At 52.9% G+C, this 16929-nt stretch overlaps 1 protein-coding gene across 2 annotated transcripts in view; it reads left to right on the forward strand.

The window, feature by feature from the left end:
* The window catches only part of STAB1 (stabilin 1), a 53663-nt gene that overhangs the window by 35706 nt on the left and 1028 nt on the right, over nucleotides 1-16929 (forward strand). For both annotated transcript variants that reach the window (XM_069865808.1, XM_069865807.1), the window contains 30 exons: nucleotides 259-315; nucleotides 1081-1176; nucleotides 2179-2374; nucleotides 2779-2874; nucleotides 3566-3611; nucleotides 4276-4355; nucleotides 4558-4683; nucleotides 5088-5161; nucleotides 5499-5573; nucleotides 6427-6546; nucleotides 7446-7493; nucleotides 7620-7703; nucleotides 7980-8126; nucleotides 8269-8403; nucleotides 9135-9194; nucleotides 9299-9475; nucleotides 9986-10072; nucleotides 10512-10658; nucleotides 10830-10895; nucleotides 11473-11698; nucleotides 12306-12455; nucleotides 12546-12650; nucleotides 13050-13157; nucleotides 13353-13546; nucleotides 14461-14605; nucleotides 15021-15154; nucleotides 15479-15644; nucleotides 15836-15942; nucleotides 16148-16267; nucleotides 16675-16827. In XM_069865808.1, coding sequence (XP_069721909.1) covers nucleotides 259-315; nucleotides 1081-1176; nucleotides 2179-2374; nucleotides 2779-2874; nucleotides 3566-3611; nucleotides 4276-4355; nucleotides 4558-4683; nucleotides 5088-5161; nucleotides 5499-5573; nucleotides 6427-6546; nucleotides 7446-7493; nucleotides 7620-7703; nucleotides 7980-8126; nucleotides 8269-8403; nucleotides 9135-9194; nucleotides 9299-9475; nucleotides 9986-10072; nucleotides 10512-10658; nucleotides 10830-10895; nucleotides 11473-11698; nucleotides 12306-12455; nucleotides 12546-12650; nucleotides 13050-13157; nucleotides 13353-13546; nucleotides 14461-14605; nucleotides 15021-15154; nucleotides 15479-15644; nucleotides 15836-15942; nucleotides 16148-16267; nucleotides 16675-16827 — 3525 coding nt within the window. The remainder of the gene's footprint in view (nucleotides 1-258; nucleotides 316-1080; nucleotides 1177-2178; nucleotides 2375-2778; nucleotides 2875-3565; nucleotides 3612-4275; nucleotides 4356-4557; nucleotides 4684-5087; nucleotides 5162-5498; nucleotides 5574-6426; nucleotides 6547-7445; nucleotides 7494-7619; nucleotides 7704-7979; nucleotides 8127-8268; nucleotides 8404-9134; nucleotides 9195-9298; nucleotides 9476-9985; nucleotides 10073-10511; nucleotides 10659-10829; nucleotides 10896-11472; nucleotides 11699-12305; nucleotides 12456-12545; nucleotides 12651-13049; nucleotides 13158-13352; nucleotides 13547-14460; nucleotides 14606-15020; nucleotides 15155-15478; nucleotides 15645-15835; nucleotides 15943-16147; nucleotides 16268-16674; nucleotides 16828-16929) is intronic.

Below are 16929 nucleotides of genomic sequence, written 5' to 3' on the forward strand. Positions count from 1 at the left end.
CTCTTCTGGTATGTTTTGTGGGACAGCCTCTGGAGTGCAGAAATAAGACCTTGTATGAAGCCTCTGAGAGCAGCCAGTGCTGGAGGGCCATGTGTCATGATTTTTCTTCTTTTGGTGTTTGAGCTATGGAGATAAATACATCTTTGTCTTTGTCCCAGCCAGCAGCCTGTACAGCACCATTTGTAATTCAAGATTAGTGTCTTGGTGTGACGTGGGTAGAGGGCACACATGTGACTTGTCCTGTTCTCTGTGCCCTAGTCAAGATGCGGCAAGTGTGAGAAGGGGATCAAGTGTCCGCCTGGATCAGTTCTCGTGGTGAGTCTCTGATTCATGTGACATCTCACGGACTGTTTGTGGATAGTGGTTTGATGTCCTTCTGTTGCACTGTAGGTGTCATCTCGATACCTGAAAAAGTGCACCCTTGAATCCTCTGTGTCTTATTCCTTAGAAGGGTTTGTAAGAGAAAGCAGACACTGAGGGAGGTTTAAGCAGGAAAAACACAAACATGAGCCATAAGGCTTCTTACAGAGCCTTTCAGGCTTTGCCTGGATTTCGGGAGCTCAGAATGCAGCGTGGGGAGTTGCCCCTCTTAAGGGGGAAAAAGAGATGTCTCTTGATCTCTACTCTTGTTATTATCAACAAGCCTAGGGGTGCCAATAGTGATTTCCCAGCCTGGACCACTGATTTATTCCCACAGATGGGCTGGTTGTACCTGCAGCTTGTTTGTGAGTGAGTGACAAACATTTCCAGCGAGGAAAACAACCAGATGTTTCATCTCCGTGCTGGCTATGAATTGCTTTGCAGCCACATCTGGCTTCTTGGACTTCATTGCTCTATACCAAACAATTTCCAGCTCCCTTTTCTCAGTGTCCAAACTGACACATGTACCATGAATTTGGCAGAAATTGACCTCACATCATTGGTCTCAGCTCTGAGAAGTCTGAATTTTTAGGGCTGTTCCTGTAGGATAAAAGACATTATTCCTCTGTTAGGCAAGAGCATCACAGTATGCACCAAAATGTACAATCCATCTAAATATTTTAATCTCTTTGTCTGTATTTATGTTAATTATACCTGCAGGAATTGCCAGGCAGCAAGAATCTTGCTCACTGTGAGTTACGTTCTGAGGATACAAGAACACTTGGCTGCCATTTCACCTGTGCAAAAGTTTCTCTGGTAAGAAAAACATTTGCCTTAGATGCATTTTGACAAAATCAAGATGGGTATTAGAAATACAGCCATGGGCGTAGAGAAGTCCTGGCTGCATTTGTGCCATTGCGTAGCTGAGGCTGGGAGTCACTCCCCATCCTGGAGATACAGGGCACTGGATTAAAAACAAACCTGCGGAAATGTCTGCGCAGTGATGGATTGTGGTTTGCTGCTTTGGGGTTGCTACTTCGGGTTTTGTCCTGCAGAGGAAGAGAAGGAGTTGAATGTTTGTAGTCTGGTTTCCTAAGGAAATGAGGCATGAATGGTGGTATTTAGCTTGTGCATGTGCCTTCCCAAATGACTGATAAATAATTGGAGCCGAACCAAAGCGCAGAGCAGAAGGTGTCACAGCTATTATGGCCCTCACCAGTTTTGTGAAAATATGTGGCTGGGAGAAAACAATTGAAGAGGAAATGGTAATAGAAACACTTGTGTGAATTTGAGCTCTTACAGGTATTGAAGCGTCTCCCTGGCAAGCTGATGGGAGTGGGAGATTGAGGAGAATGGAGAGGCAGTTGGACAGATGGTGCCCACAGGCAGAGCTTCAGTCAGCATTTGTACCTCAGTGGGTGCATCTGTGTTCCCTTGCTGGATGATGTTCCTCCTCATCTCTACTGTCCAATTTGGTCCCACCGTGGTTGCTTCCCTCCATAGTTAGATTCAGAAAGAAATGAGAGCAGTTAAATCAGGCTTCTGAACCAAATCACCTTCTGGCAGAGCCTTTGTCTCTCACTCCTGGGGCACAGGGCTGAACATTTGCATCACCAAATCACCAGAGTTGTTGAGGGGGTGCTGCAGACCTTTCCATGAGGCCCCATTCTGGGGCGTTCACCCCATTCTAACCATGCCCACCTGGTCCTTGATGGCAATCACATAGTTAAATGAGTAGAGTTGTTTCCCCAGTAAAGCTGTACCATGTCTGTGCTGCACATGGCAGCTCACGCTGACCTGTTCTTGGTGGTTCCCCAGAGGTCCATCTGCTGCCCCGGCTACTACGGACACATGTGCGAGATGTGCCCAGGGAAACCAGGGCAGTGGTGCTCCGGGAACGGGGAATGCCAGGACGGCATGGAGGGCAGCGGAGAGTGCCGATGCCTGGAGGGCTTCCACGGCACCGCCTGTGAAATGTGTGAAGTGGGACGATACGGAGCTGACTGCAAATCAGGTGACACCAATGGCTGTTGCAGCTTATCTCTACCATTCTGCTTGCAAAGGGAGAAGAGTGGCCACATCTCAGCTCTCGGGAGGGGTGGTGGGAGGCAAGAAATATCCCAATACCTCTAAGACAGGCAAACAGCAGGCAAGCCACTGAGAGAGGGACAATAGAAGTAAGCGTTGTGCTCAGCCAGAGGAGTGGCCACAGTTTTCATCCTCAAACCAAGGCGTTGACTGGGCCATGCTGCTCATCCTGCTGCCGTCCAGACTATAGAAAGTGGAGGTGGGTGGTCTGTTCCTGGGTTTTTTGGCCTGGTAGTAAGGGAACAAGAGCAGTGAGTGACATGGCAGCAAGACTCCGCTTGTGAGACCTGGTTGGTCAGACAGTGATGAGTGTTTTTATTTCCTCTGCAGAATGTGCCTGTGACAACGGCATCTGTAACGACGGACTGCAAGGGGACGGGAGCTGCGAGTGTTTCCCAGGATGGAAGGGCCCTACCTGCCAAGAGAGTAAGTGTGTGTGACGGGGCCCATGGTGTAATACTGCCTTTTTGGCAGAGAAGTCTGTGCTGCCTGAGCAAGGTGACGTGCTTTGCATCCTCCAGGAAGGTTATCAAGTCTGTGCTAGCTCATCCCTGCACAAGAGCTGCATTTGTGATGCGTCTTCCCCAGCAGCACATGAACCTTGGAGTTATTTGGGTGAAATTCATGTAGGGAAAAGCATATCTCCTGCTTCTGTCCCCACTGAGATCTGAGGTACCTCAAGAACAGCCCCTTGCTGGAAGCTCCCAGCCACATTGGGTGTCCTGTCTAGTGTAAATGTAAAGCACAAAACAGGTTCATCTTTATGCTTCAAATGGGGCAAAGCCAAATGGCTCTGTATGTCTGGATTCACAAGGTTTCAGTCTTTATTTCATTCCTAGCGATGCGAGGCCGTGCAGGTAGAATCAAATCAAACCATTAGCTCAGACAGACAACACTGAATTCACTCCGTTGCAAAATGCCAGAAGATAGATTCCATGAGGTTTTCCTGCTGCCGTGTAGGATTTGAGAGTTAGCAGAACTGCTGCTGTGTCATCTGTCTGTCAGAGCACCACACGTGTGGCTGGGGGGATGTTTGCAGCATGCTTTAGGTTGCAGAAACGTCTCCAGCAAGCGCTAAACTGAAAGTGCCAAGTAACTTTTGTGTTTTCTCTTGCAGGAATCAAGATTGACTTATGCAATGGCACTTGCCATCAGATGGCCAAGTAAGTGCAGACAAGGGCTGCGTCATTCTGAGAAGCCACATGTGTTTGGGTGTGTTTTACATAGAGGTGATTCTGTCTTTAGGGCTTCCCAGAGGGCTGGGAGGAGGCGTGTGCTCATTAAAGGTGCATAAATGCTAAGCCACATCCACTTTCCTCAAGGATTTTTTTAAATCCTTTGTCTGTTTAAGCATAAATTCTTTCCAAATTTTTTCTCCATGCGTGGATGGGAGAAAGCAGAAACTCCAGGGTACTCTAAGACTGGCTTATTCATGGAGTAAATCAAACAGCCACTGACAAGCCCTTTCTGCCTCACCTGCCTCACCAAGGAATTAAATAGGCTGCTAGGCTGTGATGACTCCCTCTTTCTGCTTTCTCCATCCGTTGTCTAGTCTCTGATTTACAGTACCATGACCCAGCCACCTCCAGTGTACCGAGCCGAAGCACATGGATGTGGTAAATGTGAGGTGTGAAGCTGGATGCCAGCTCCCTGGCCAGTGTGACTCGAGTAGTTGGTACTGTGAAGAAATAAAAAGCGGCTTCTGGCTTGTTCCTCCTGTGGTCTGTGCAGACTTTAACTTGCACATGCCAGATTTTACAGTGTTTCCCACTGACCGAGCAAATTAGGAGGTGTCCTCAGTGATTGTTTATCCCTTTCTTGTTTCAGCTGCCTCAATAGCTCTGTGGATTCCACACCCACATGCGTCTGCTCTGCTGGTCACACAGGGAATGGGACCCATTGCACAGGTATGTCCAGCAAGGGCGGGCAAGATTCAAAGCTCTCAGATCCTGGTGAGGCCCCATGCCCTAAAAGGACCTGCAGTTTCATGGAAATACAAAGGGATTTTGATAGGGTGTTGTGATTTTTGTTAAGATGGATGATTGTTCTGGCATAGTTCATTTCCTAGGTGCTCTGGGCTGATTCTATCTCTCTTGTTTGCGGTCACAGAAATAGATCCATGCGTTATCAATCACGGTGGCTGCTCCGTATATGCTGTATGCACTAAAGTGTCCCCAGGAGAGAGAACCTGTGTGTGTAAGGAAGGCTACGCTGGAGATGGGACGCTCTGCATGGGTGAGTGCTCAGCGCGTGCTTTAGTGACAGCAGGGAGGCATCATCTGTGCAAAGGGGAGACTCACAACTCAGAGACTCACACGTGGCAGGAGTAGAACTTGCTACTTGCCATTCTTCCCTATTCCTTTGCTACCGCAAGCCATTTTTCATAGAATCATGGAATGATTTGGGTTGGAAGGCACTTTAAGGCTCATCTAGTTCCAACCCCCTGCCATGGGCAGGGACACCTCCCACTACATCGGGTTGTTTATAGCATCATCCAGCCCAGTCTTGAACACCTTCACTGAGATGTTTCCCAAGCTGGGAAGGTCCTCCCTGCTGCTTTCCCAGTACCTCTTTGATACCAGTTCCCAGCTGTACTGAGCAGTCCTCAGCAACGATGTTGCCTTATTATTTTGCTGCAGAAGTCGATCGCTGTCTCGAAAGCAATGGGGGCTGCCACACCAACGCCGAGTGCATTAAAACAGGCCCAAAGAAGGTAAGACAGGTGTCAGGGCAGTGTTATTATGGTGGTTATCACAGCTGTGTAGTTCTCTCAAAGACAATCCTTCCCATGGCAGTGCTCTGCCTCATGCTTAGTTCCTTCCACATAGAAGTGTTGCCTGGAAAGTCCATGAAAAGATTGCTGTTTTCTTGAAAGTGGATGTTTTCTGCTGGCCAGAGGCAGTCTCAGGTTATAGTTGTTGTTGACACAAGCATGGTTATTCATGAAGTGCGTGAAGGATGCTATAACTCATACTTTCTATGCAGCTCAGTCATCTTCTGGTTTTCTTTTTGGGTCCAAGTTTCAGAGCGAGCATCTCTTCTCCCTCCAGGTAGCCTGCAACTGTCTTCCTGGCTACAGCGGGGATGGCGTGAGCCACTGCAACCCCATCAACTTGTGTGAACAGGTACATCTGCGTTTTACAAGAGGTGAAAGCCGCAGCCTTGAAGTGTCCCTTTCTCATGAGAGTAAGAGCAGGATTAGCCTTGTTCAGAGCTGCCTGTCTTGCCTTGTTGCATACTGAAGAGATTTCCTGCTCTGTTTGGTTTCTGTTGCCTTTTGCAGTGAGGTGCACATATCTTGGCCGCTTGGCACTCCCTCTTGTGGGATAAGCAGTGTGGAAATAGTGACATGGAGGGGGGAGGCATGTGGGCTTATTTCTCTGCATCCATTTTGTGTAGAACATGCTCAAAAACTTAAGTAATCTGTGCTTACAGCATTGCTGCCGTGTCGAAATCTCTCTGGATCACGGCGTGATTTTGTCATCACTGGGCGTTCCAAAGAATAAAATCATAGAATGATGGAATGGCTTGGGTTGAAAAGGACCTCAAAGCCCATCCCATTCCATCCCCCTGTCACAGACAGGGATAACTCCCACTGGATCAGGGGCTCCAAGCCCCATCCAACCTGGCCTAGAGCACCTCCAGGGATGGGGTTGTCACCACTGCTCTGAGCAACCTCGGCCAGGGCCTCCCCACCCTCACAGGGAAACATTTCTTCCTAAGATCTCACCTAAATTTCCCCTCTTTCAGCTGAAAACTGTTACTCAGTGCAGCAGTTTTTTTAAGTTTTGTTTCACAGTAGCTGTGGTGCTGAAAAGCCCTCGAGGATTTGGGTAAAGTTTATTCTAAGGCACTAGACAGGCGGGAGGACTGGTTTCCTCCCACGGGGCTGGATGTAGGTAGCAGACCCCACATGCAAGTGGTTGTTCAAACCGTTGGCGATGCCCCTCCATGCAAGCCTTTCCCTTTTCTTTATAGAACAACGGAGGCTGCAGTCCGTTTGGGCTCTGCAAGTACACAGGCCCTGGCACTCGAAACTGCTCCTGCTCCTGGCACAGTGTTGGAGATGGCTTCACCTGCCGTGGCAAAGTGCATCAGGTGAGAAGTACGCGCAGCATCCTTTTGTGTTCAGGCTCCCCTGCCCTGCACAAACCCCTCCCACCCCTCCAAGTGTAGGCTGCAGCTGGGCAGATCTGGAGTGTTGTACCAGCATGTGTGTGGTGTAGGAGTAGAGACAGGTGCTATGAGGTGAGCTATCCACAAATTGTAGGTGTATCTGGGGTGCCAGCTCGGGGAGAGAAACACAATAAGGTGATCCTTGCTCCAAAGGGAGCTGCGATGTGAACGCTTTTGCTGCTGTCAGCAGCGTTGGCCATACCTCCAGGGGGCTCTTTTCTTAATATGACAAGCAAAATGGGAGTAATTAATTTTTACCCCAAGGAAACCCACTTCTCCCAGTCTGTGGGATCAGGGCAGGTGTCTGCTGTGGCCAGGACTTGGGATGCAGGCTGGAGGGCAGCAATCTGCCTCTGGCTCTGTTGCCAGTTCAACAGCTGTCCTTGGGCAAACCAGTGACCTTCTCTGGTAACGGTAAATAAAAGCTGTCATAGCTACAGCAGAACCAGGAGAAGAGATGCCTCAGTTCTGTGCTTCTGCTCTTATTGCATATTTAGCATGGTAAGGAGAAGGGGTTTGCTCTGCCGAGGCTGTCTGCCACTCTGAGCAGCATCTGCCGTGGGCGCTGCAGGACGGTGAGGTTAGAGCAGATGTTTTGTGAAGCACTCAGGGGGTCCTGTGAGCTTTTGTCTCTCCACCCTCTCCACCTGTGATGGGAATGGTCCAAGAAGATGTCACTGCCTGCTTTGCAACCTCCACATGTGTCAGGAGAACTGATGTCTCACTGGGGTGGGAGGGTGGAAGGAGCAGGGCACTGTGCTGGCTGGTGAGGAGCAAGTGGAAGGGACTCTGCTAACTCCAGCTGTTTCTCTTTGTTTAAGGAGCTTGGAAGGATCGAAGATGCATCTGTGTTCTTCAAGATGATGCTGGTTGGTGACAAACAGCTTTGTCCTTGTGTCTGTGCAGTAAATCCCACCTAAAGTTTTCTGTAAAGGGTCTTACTAACTGGAACCATGTTTTCTGTTTCTCTTCCCACAAATGCTCTTCTACCACAGACAGAAAACATCAAGGAGCTCAGTGGGGTGGGGCCTTTCACTGTCTTTGTCCCAAGGACGGATTTTATAGGAAACACCACAATAGTAAGTGTCCTCCCATCCCAAGTGCTGTCAGGTGTTTGGCAAGTTCCAGTCGTGGTTGTTTGTCCTCCACCGAGGGACCCAAATGCTGGTTTTGTCAAGCTGGATGACATTTCCCAAAGCTCTCAAATGGTTTTGTGCATTTTGGGGTGGGACTGGCTTTCCCGCAGGGATGGGCCAGAGGAGTCTTGGGCAATCCAGGGTGTCCCCCATTGCCCCTGGGAGCTCCCCCAAGGAAAGTGCCCACAGTGTGTTCTCATTCTTGCTTTCTCTCTGCAGTTTGAGGAATGGAAGAGCAGAGGTCTTCTCCGGGACCTGCTTCGCTACCACGTGGTGGGTTGCCAGAAATTCCTGTCCAGTGACCTGGAAGCCCACGGGTCCCTTACGTCTTTATCTGGCCACAAAATAAAGATCACAGTGAAAGAGGTAGTTCTGTGCTACAATCCCCTTCCCTGTTCCACTTGCTGTCACTTGAAGGCTGCTGTGGCTGTGGCCAGTGATTGCCTGGGGCCAGCAGATGGCTCGGAGGGCAGGGTGGGAATACCTCATGGCATCCCTTCTCTCTCAGAATAGCATCTATCTCAATGAGAAAGCCAAAGTGGTTGTGAGTGACATCATCGGCGTGAATGGGGTCATTCATTTCATCAACGAGATCCTCATTCCAAGTGACCTGGGGGATCGTAACATCTCGCAGATCTCACGGGTAAGGCTGAAGCAGTGACTGTGCTCTGATAACCACTGTGGTGAGGACACGGCTCAGATCTGTCTCCTCACAGTTCTGATAGTGCTGTCCCTGATAAGGCTTTCCACCCGCACCCTCAGCCCAAGTCCCTTGGGATGTTCTTTCTCCCTGTTCCTAGTTGTGTGGAGCATATCTGAGAGCACAGATTTGGCTTGTGAAGGTGATGGCATTTGTGGCATAGCAATATTTGGGACAGAAGGAGCTGTGATTCATGACTAGGGGACAACAGTACTGGACGTAGGCAGGGAAATCATGTGCCTTGCCAACCATCACGCTCCTTTTCCAGTGCACTCCTTTTGTGGCATGACGTTGGCAATGTCGCACTGGTACTCCCAAAACAAGCGCTAGGCACTTGTAGCTCTTGCATTTTACAGTAAATAACATAATTTCTGTACAGCACAGAGAAATTCATCCCAGCTCCTGCCAAAGCAGCATCTATCCAGGATGAAGCTGAAAAGTGGCAGCTGCTGAATGCCAGCTCTCGCCAAGCCAGCACGATGATGACAGAGATAAACTTACAATCATAGAATCATAGAATGGTTGGGTTGGAAGAATTTCTTCCTAATGTCTAATCTGAATCTTCCCTTCCAATTTAAAGCTGTAGTTGTTAACCATCTGGTTTCTCCCTTGCATCACAGCTCCAGATCCTGGAGGGGGACATCTTAACAATTGTTGCTTTCTTCCCTCTGCAGCAAAACATCACGGAAGTGGCAGAGGCCTTTGGGTACAGCATTTATAGCAAGCTGCTGCAGGTGAGTGGCCTGATCCTGCTGCTCTGTGGGGAGGTGATCTCTACACGTGCATGTTCAGTTTTGGCTTGTGGCTTTTTCTTTGTATCCCCTCTTATCTCGGACAGGACGCGGAGCTGCTTCCACTGGTTAGTGACCCCCAGCATATGCCCTTCACCATGCTGTGGCCCACAGATGCTGCATTTAACGCCCTCCCAGAGAAAAATCAGAGGTGGTTGTACCACAGAGAGCATCGGGACGTGCTCGCTTCCTACCTCAAAGCCCACATGATCAGGGCCACAAAGGTAAATGTGACAACACAGGGGCTCCCACTTCCCGAGGCCACATGTGGTGCCGCTACCTGCCTATGGTTACACCAGAGCGCCCTTGCCCGATGTTTTGCTGCTTTAGAACATGCAGCACGTTAGTCGTCTTGAGAAGATCCAAAGCTGTTTGAGCATTTGAGACAACTATTGCTTCATCATGAACTTCTGGTGCAGCGTGGCTGAGCAGAAACCTGTCCTCAGCTTCCTGGGGAGGCCACGTCACCCCCAAAGCATCAACGTGAGACATTCAATCAGGCTCTTGTATATAGGGTTATGATCAACAGAAGAGTCAGCTGAGCAAAACCAGGGTCTGCTTACGCACGCTGGCCTCTCACTCAGGAATCTGGGCCTAACCCAGCATAGTCACGCTGTTCCACCCGCACCAGCTTCACGTGCTGCCATGTCACACGCCCTCTCAGTGTGAAGTATGAAGCACGAGCTGCCAGTTTTGCCTGTCTCTCCCTTCATATTCTCCTCTTTCCCTCTTAGATTGTTGCTGCTAACATGCCCCAGGTTGAATCCATACGGACCATGCACGGCTCCACCGTCTCGTTCAGCTGTAGCAAAACCCACGTGGTGAGTGCTGGTGACGCTGGGCTCTGCTTTGCACGGAGCACGTGTCCATGGGTATCACCACAGGGCAACGGCTGCTCCTTGTTGGTCACTGACAGGAGGTGAACACAGAGTTGAGGTGCTTGGAGGCTGAGACACCCCATTCTTGTGGCTGGAAACTCTGGCCAGCTGGCAGGAAAGCATGGAGGCAGATGGTACTTGTACGTGCACTTCACCATGGCCAGGTTGTGAAACCAACCATCTGGTGCCATGACCTTTCCTTGTGTTGCATGGACAGAGGCCATTTCTTAGCAGAAATGACCATCCAAAGTGGTAGTTGGGAAGGGTGGTCAAAGACCCAGGGGTTGACTGAGAAGTGACAGCCAAAAAAAGACAAGCTTTGGGTGGTGCAGCTGGGTTGTAGGGTGTGCCAGGATCTCAAGTTGCTTTCTTCCTCTGGCAGGGGGAGCTTCTGGTGGGGGACGGCGATGCCACCATCATCCAGAGGCACATGGAATTCAATGGGGGCATTGCTTATGGTATTGATAGGCTATTGGAGCCTCCAGATCTGGGATCTCGGTGTGATGAGTTCACCTTTGTTGAGCGGCAGGTGAGCACACACGATGGGGCCAATGAGGGTCTGTGCCATCTGTTGAGCCTCGTGCCTGGAAAAAGGGATGTTGGGGAGGGTTTGCTGCTCTTTCTCGGCAAAGCTCCAAGCAGCCGAGAGAGGCAGAAGCACATATTGAGTTGTTGTGAGGTTTCTTTCTCCCCTCCACAGGGATCTACAGAGAGCTGCGGAGTCTGTGGCTTTGAGCCACCCTGCCCTGCCGGCTCCGTTCAACGGGTAAAGCTCACAGCTTTGTCACCAAGGAGGCCGGTTATGGGGCTGATGACAATACCCACACCCCGCATGTGTTTTAGCAGCAAAATGAAGGCACCACCTGCATGTGGCGAGTCCCTCAGCCCAGTTGCATTGTCCGTGCCTTGTTGCAAGTCACGCAATCCTGTAGAGCAGGACCTGGGCTGAGCAACATGGGGTCAGGGGCTCCACTGGTCCCTGCTTGGTCAATCCCTTCATGGGTGACAGCGGCTCTCGGGGTCTCTGCAGCAGCACCAGGGGCTTCTCAGGGTGCTTTGTAGCACAAGGCTTAGTCTGGTAGCTGCAGATGGACCAGGGATCACATGGTGAGCGGCCTTGGGGGCAGTGGTCGTACCCGACTCTCGCTGCATCGCCCGTTATCCCTCTCTGCCAGGCTTCCAGCATGTCCCACGGTACCCCTGTGGCTGCTCGGTCACCAGCCCCAGCCCGTGTTAAAAAGCCTCTGTTAATTGTCATAAAACTGAATGAGGGCCACAAGAAAAGTCAAGGTGAGATGTCAGCGACCAATGTGGCAAACTGTGTTTTGCCTGTTTCCTCACAGGGGGAAACCAGGCGCTGCTACTATTATGGAAACCAGATGTTGAGACACAATTTTCGGTTTCACCACAACTCCCTGTCGCGGCCGTCCTGGTCACACTCCCCGTGGGACTTCTTCAGAAGACACTTCTCTTCCAGGGGGCCTCTCAAACGAGGCTGCAGGAGGAGCTGCGTTTCCGCCCAGTGGGTCCCTCAGTGCTGTGCAAACCACTATGGCCGTGACTGTCGGGGTAAGGAGCCGCGCGACCCTTTCCCGCCCCGGCTCCTTCTCCTGGGGAAGGTGGCATTTCTGCTTCAGCACAGATATCTGGCATCCAGGAATGCGCTTCCCCAAGGAAAGGTGGAGAAACTCCAGGCAGGGAGCCCCAGTTTGTAGACGGTGCAGGGAATGATCCACGGGGATTGTGTGTGGATGGAATAACAGGGACTTCCTTTTCCTTGGAGAAACCTATGTCCCCATGGAGAGCACCAGGCACAGGGCTCTGAGGGGTGGCTTGCAGACACAGCTCTCACTCCTAGATGTTGCCGGTGCTCAACCATTCCCTGGCATCTGCACTTTCCCATCCCTGGACTGAGTCTGTTGCCAGGTTAGCACGGGGTGGACCAGCCCAGGCCCAGCTCGCTGCAGCAGAATCTTCCCAGGCTGGAAGCTATGCCAGATTTGTCCCTCTTGTTCCTATTCCTGAGGTTTAATGCCATGAGACGTCCCCAGCACCTGCCCCCCACACTGCCGAGCATCGCGTGGCACCTGCGGGCTCTGCACGGGGCGGTGGGTGGCTCCCCCCCAGCACCGGGTCCCTTTGTCACCACCCTGTCACTAAGATGCCCCCTTTGCAGTGTGCCCGGGAGGGCTGGAGGCGCCGTGCAGTAACCACGGTACCTGCGACGACAAAATCGGTGGCTCAGGGAGATGCAACTGCACCCAGGCTTTCATCGGGACCGACTGTGAGCTGTGTGCGCCAGGCAGATACGGGCCCGACTGCCTCGGTAAGGGGGAAGGGAGATGTGTCCCGTGGGCTGAGCGCGGCCTTTCGCTGCCACAGCAGATGTGTGACAGTGGTTTGATCTGTTCCTCAGAGTGTAACTGCACCGAGAACGGCATGTGCAACGGAGGACTGCACGGCGATGGCTTCTGCTTCTGTGCCGAGGGCTGGACTGGAGACCGCTGCGAAATCAGACAAGGTGAGAGGGGCCAAGCCCCACCACCCGCTGTTCCCTGGGAGCCGGTGCTCTGTGGCCACATTCCCAGTTGCTGGATTGTTCGAGCAGCGGGTCAGAAATATCTCCAAAAAGGAGCTCTCAGTTATGGGGCTCATCTGGAAATCTGGCCCAGAATTGCACAAGGGTTGGGAGGAGGAGGAAAGCTCCACTTGATCATGAACAAGTCACTGAGCTCAGAGGTGCCCCAGGAAGAGCTTGAGGAAGGGCTGAGGTGGATCTGATGGAGTAACAGTCCTCTGCATTTGGGCAAGGCATCTGCAGAGAGGCACAGGGGAGAGATGGGGGAGCGTGAGGCAAGTGGCCTGGGTCAGAGGCAGCCATGCCTGTGTTCATTCTGACCTTGGTGTGTTCTGGTTTCAGCCGTGACGCCCACCTGCTCTCCACCGTGTCACCCCCAGGCCACCTGCCGCTCCGGCAACCTCTGCGAATGCAACCTGCACTACGAAGGAGATGGGAGAGTGTGCTCAGGTCAGCGAGGGGCAGAAAGGGCTGGGGTGGCAGGGTGGGGAGGGAAGGGGAAAGGGACAGCAGGACAAGACAACAACCAAACCAGCTCCTGAGCAGCACCACGGAGAATGGGCGTATCCGTGGGATGACTGGCAGGACAGACCAACCATCAGGACAGCTTTCCACGTGTTTAACCTCACACTTTCATCCCTGCAGTGATCGACATGTGCAACCAGGACAATGGGGGCTGTGCCAGGCACGCACACTGCACCCAGGTTGGTGTGAACGTCTCTTGTGCCTGTGCGCCCGGGTACGGAGGCGACGGCTACGTCTGCGACCCCATCGACAGATGTGCAGACGGTAGGAACGGGGACTGCAGCCAGCACGCAAACTGCATCAGCACCGGCCCGGTGAGTTCATCCCCTGGCTCCAAGGAGACCCGCCTGCCTGGGAGAACAGTGCAGGTTCCTACCATGGGATCCTTCAGGCTGGTTTCAGTTGGAAAAGACCGTTAAAAGCATCAAGTCCAGCCATAAACCCAACGCTGCCAAGCCTGACACTAAATCATCCCCTTAAGCACCATATCTACCCATGTTTTAAATCCCTCCAGGGATGGCGACTCCACCACTTCCCTGGGCAGCTGTTCCAGTGGTTGGCAACCCTTCCAGCGAAGGAATTTTTCCTAATATCCAGTCTAAACTGCCCCTGGTACAACTTGAGGCTGTTTCCTCTTGTCCTAGTGCTTGTTATGTGACGGTGCTCCCTGCTACTGCAGTTCCCTCCTCTCCGGTCCCCTCACCTGTTGCGCTCAGCCTGTAGGTCCTTATTGCTGGGCAGTGGTCGTGCCCTCGATCTGCTGCCAGGTGTGGTGATGGACCTCCTGATGTTACTGCTGAGGCCATTTTTAACCATTTCCCTCTCCAAGGGGCATAAGCTGTGCCACTCGTGGCATTTCTGGACTACCCTGGGGACTCTGCGTGGTCCTTTGAGGATGATGCTGGCTATTTTTGTGGAGGAAGCCGAGCTTGCCCACTGCAGGCCAGAAGATGAGATTTGGAAAATGATGCAATGCAAGAGTCGTGAGCCACATACCTCAAAGCTCAGCTGTTCTCCAAACGTGTGACAAGGATTCCCTGTGGCATTTTTTGGTCCGTGTGCAGTTGTAGGGGAAGCGCAGGGGCCACGTGGTCGCTCTGTCATAGTCCTGGAGGGCAGTGGAGGCGTTTTGAGGGCTCGTTCCCCATCTTCACAGGGATAGAAGGATCCCCAGGTGGTATCTGCATGTTTGCACCCCTCCACATGCCGTCCTTCCTCTGTGCTGCAGAACGAGCGGCGCTGCGAGTGCAAGAAGGGCTACGTGGGTGATGGGATCCAGTGCCTGGAAGAGGTCGTGCCCCCCACGGACCGGTGCCTGCAAGACAACGGGCAGTGCCACCGGGAGGCCGTTTGCACCGATCTGCACTTCCATGGTGAGTGTGCTCCACGCCGCAGGGCCAGGGATGATGGGCCATGAGGTCCCACTCCCTCATCCTTTCAATCTTCCGTGTGGGACACGCCTCGGGAGAGCGGGACAGTGGGATGGCCAAGGGCCTGGGGACTCGTCCCTACAGCCCCCTCTAGTTTTCACTTTCCCCTTTCTCCCTTCACACTGTGTGTGGGAGGACGAGCCACCCTGTCTCCTCCTGTGTGAGGTGGCTTCTGGTGGGATTGCCCTGCCAGCACAGCTCTGCCTGCCTCGTGGAAGGCGAGAAGCTCCGAGGAGGCCGCGCTGCATCCCGCCTCGCCCTCCCTGGAGCGCTGTCCATGCCCTCCCCTCCCCTGCAGCCCCCCCGCGGCTGCGCTCTCTGTGCTGCACTGATGCTCCCGGGCCTTGGTGTTTTGCAGATAAGACGATGGGTGTATTTCACCTGCAGTCACCCCGAGGAAAGTACGACTTCACTTACGAGCAGGCTCAGGCGGCCTGTGCTGCAGAAGGCGCCTCCCTGGCCACTTTCCAGCAGCTCGGGGCAGCGCAGCAGGTCAGGCAGGGAGGGATGCAGGGGTGGGACACAGGCTGGCTCCGATGCCTCAGTGGGTGGGACACGCGGAGCTGCTCCCTGGGCCCCATCCAGCACCAGCGAGCCTGTCACGTGTGCGTGGGCAACCTCTTGGCTAGGCCCTGTGAGCTTCATCTACACCCACGACAGCAGGAGTGCTGGTGGGGCTCACCGGTCACATTGGGACGAGACCTCGGAGTGTTTGGGGGGTTTCGGATAAAGCTGCACGACGAGAGTGTCCACCACGACAGAAAACCTGGGCCAGAGGTATTATTTTTAATCTAATCGTTCGTGTTCCTCTGCTAGATGGGATTCCATCTGTGCTTGGTGGGATGGCTGGACAATGGCACAGCCGGGTACCCCACGGCCTACCCCAACCCCGGCTGCGGGGCCAACCGGGTGGGAATCGTGGACTACGGCATCCGAAGCAACCTGAGCGAGACCTGGGACGCGTTCTGCTACCGGGAGAAGGGTGAGTGGTGCGGGTGCGTTTCCTGGGGATGGTTCTGTCGGGCACAAGAGCGTGTGGTGGCAGCCCTTGGAGCACAAGGCACATCTCCTTCTCCCTTTGCCTACGTCGGGAGGGAACGTGCTGAGGGACACGCAGAAGTCAAGGGAGAGGGGGTCAGCGGAGTCGAGTCCAAGCTGGGTGTTCCTTTACAGATCTGACCTGCGCCTGCCGTGACGGGTTCGTGGGCGATGGGTACTGGTGCAGCGGCAAACTCCCCGATGTGCTCGCAGACGATGCTCGTTTCTCCACCTTCTACTCCGTAAGCAATGCTCTCCTGCTCCCAGCAGCCGGCAACGAGGCGGAGGGAGGGATTAACCGTAACGGGGACAAGCCGGGGTTTGCTTTGCGTGCGGGGTGGAGTATGACCACAAGGCATTTTCTTTCTGGAGCTGGGGGACGGTTCCTGGGCTCAGGAAGGTGTTCCCTGCACCATCCTAAGGGGGAGGACCTGCCGTCTTTTCCAGATGTTGCTCGATTTTGCCAATGACACAGAAGAAGGACTGGATTTTTTCATCTATTTGTCTGATGACTCCGCTCCCAAAACTCTCTTTGTCCCTCTGAACTCTGGCTTCGCAGACAATGAAGTAAGCGAGCAGGGATGAGCAGCCGCTCGAGGGTGCGTGAAACAAACTCTCAGAGCCCAGGAGGAGAGCAGGAGTTGGCCCAAGCTGGCATGATGGTGATGGGAAATAGAGGCTGGGGAAGGAGGAGGTATGGAGGTCAGAAGGCACCGCTGGAAATCTGTAGTCCAGCCCCTTGCTCAGAAGGGTCATTTAGGTCAGGTTGCTCAGAGCCTTCTCTTGTTGAGCTTTTACTGTTTGTAGGGATGGTGATTCCCTTTCTCTGTGTAGCTGTTCTGTGCCACGTTGCCTGTGAATTGAGCTGTTACGAGTGCCCAAGCTTAGGCCAAGCAGGGGCTGCACCCAGCAGGAGGGGAGAGGCAAGAGCCAGCTCAGTCATTTCCCAGCCCTGCTCCCTGTTGCCTTTTCAGACACTGACAGGAGATGAACTGAAGCTCCATGTGTCGTCCAGCAACGTCGTGTTGTTCAGCTACAACCTCACAACAGGGACCATCATCCCATCCCAGTCAGGATACGACCTCCATGTGTCAGACCTCCCAGCGGGCAACGACACGGAGCAAGCAGTAGGTTCAACCTCTGAAAAGCTCCAAAAAAAAAAAACCCCACGAGTTTTCACCACCTCTCCTTTGAGACAGGGAGCAAGGGGGAGGCTCTGTGGTTGGGTA

This window comes from Phaenicophaeus curvirostris, chromosome 11 (genome assembly GCF_032191515.1).
Source record: "Phaenicophaeus curvirostris isolate KB17595 chromosome 11, BPBGC_Pcur_1.0, whole genome shotgun sequence".
Lineage (NCBI taxonomy): Eukaryota > Metazoa > Chordata > Aves > Cuculiformes > Cuculidae > Phaenicophaeus > Phaenicophaeus curvirostris.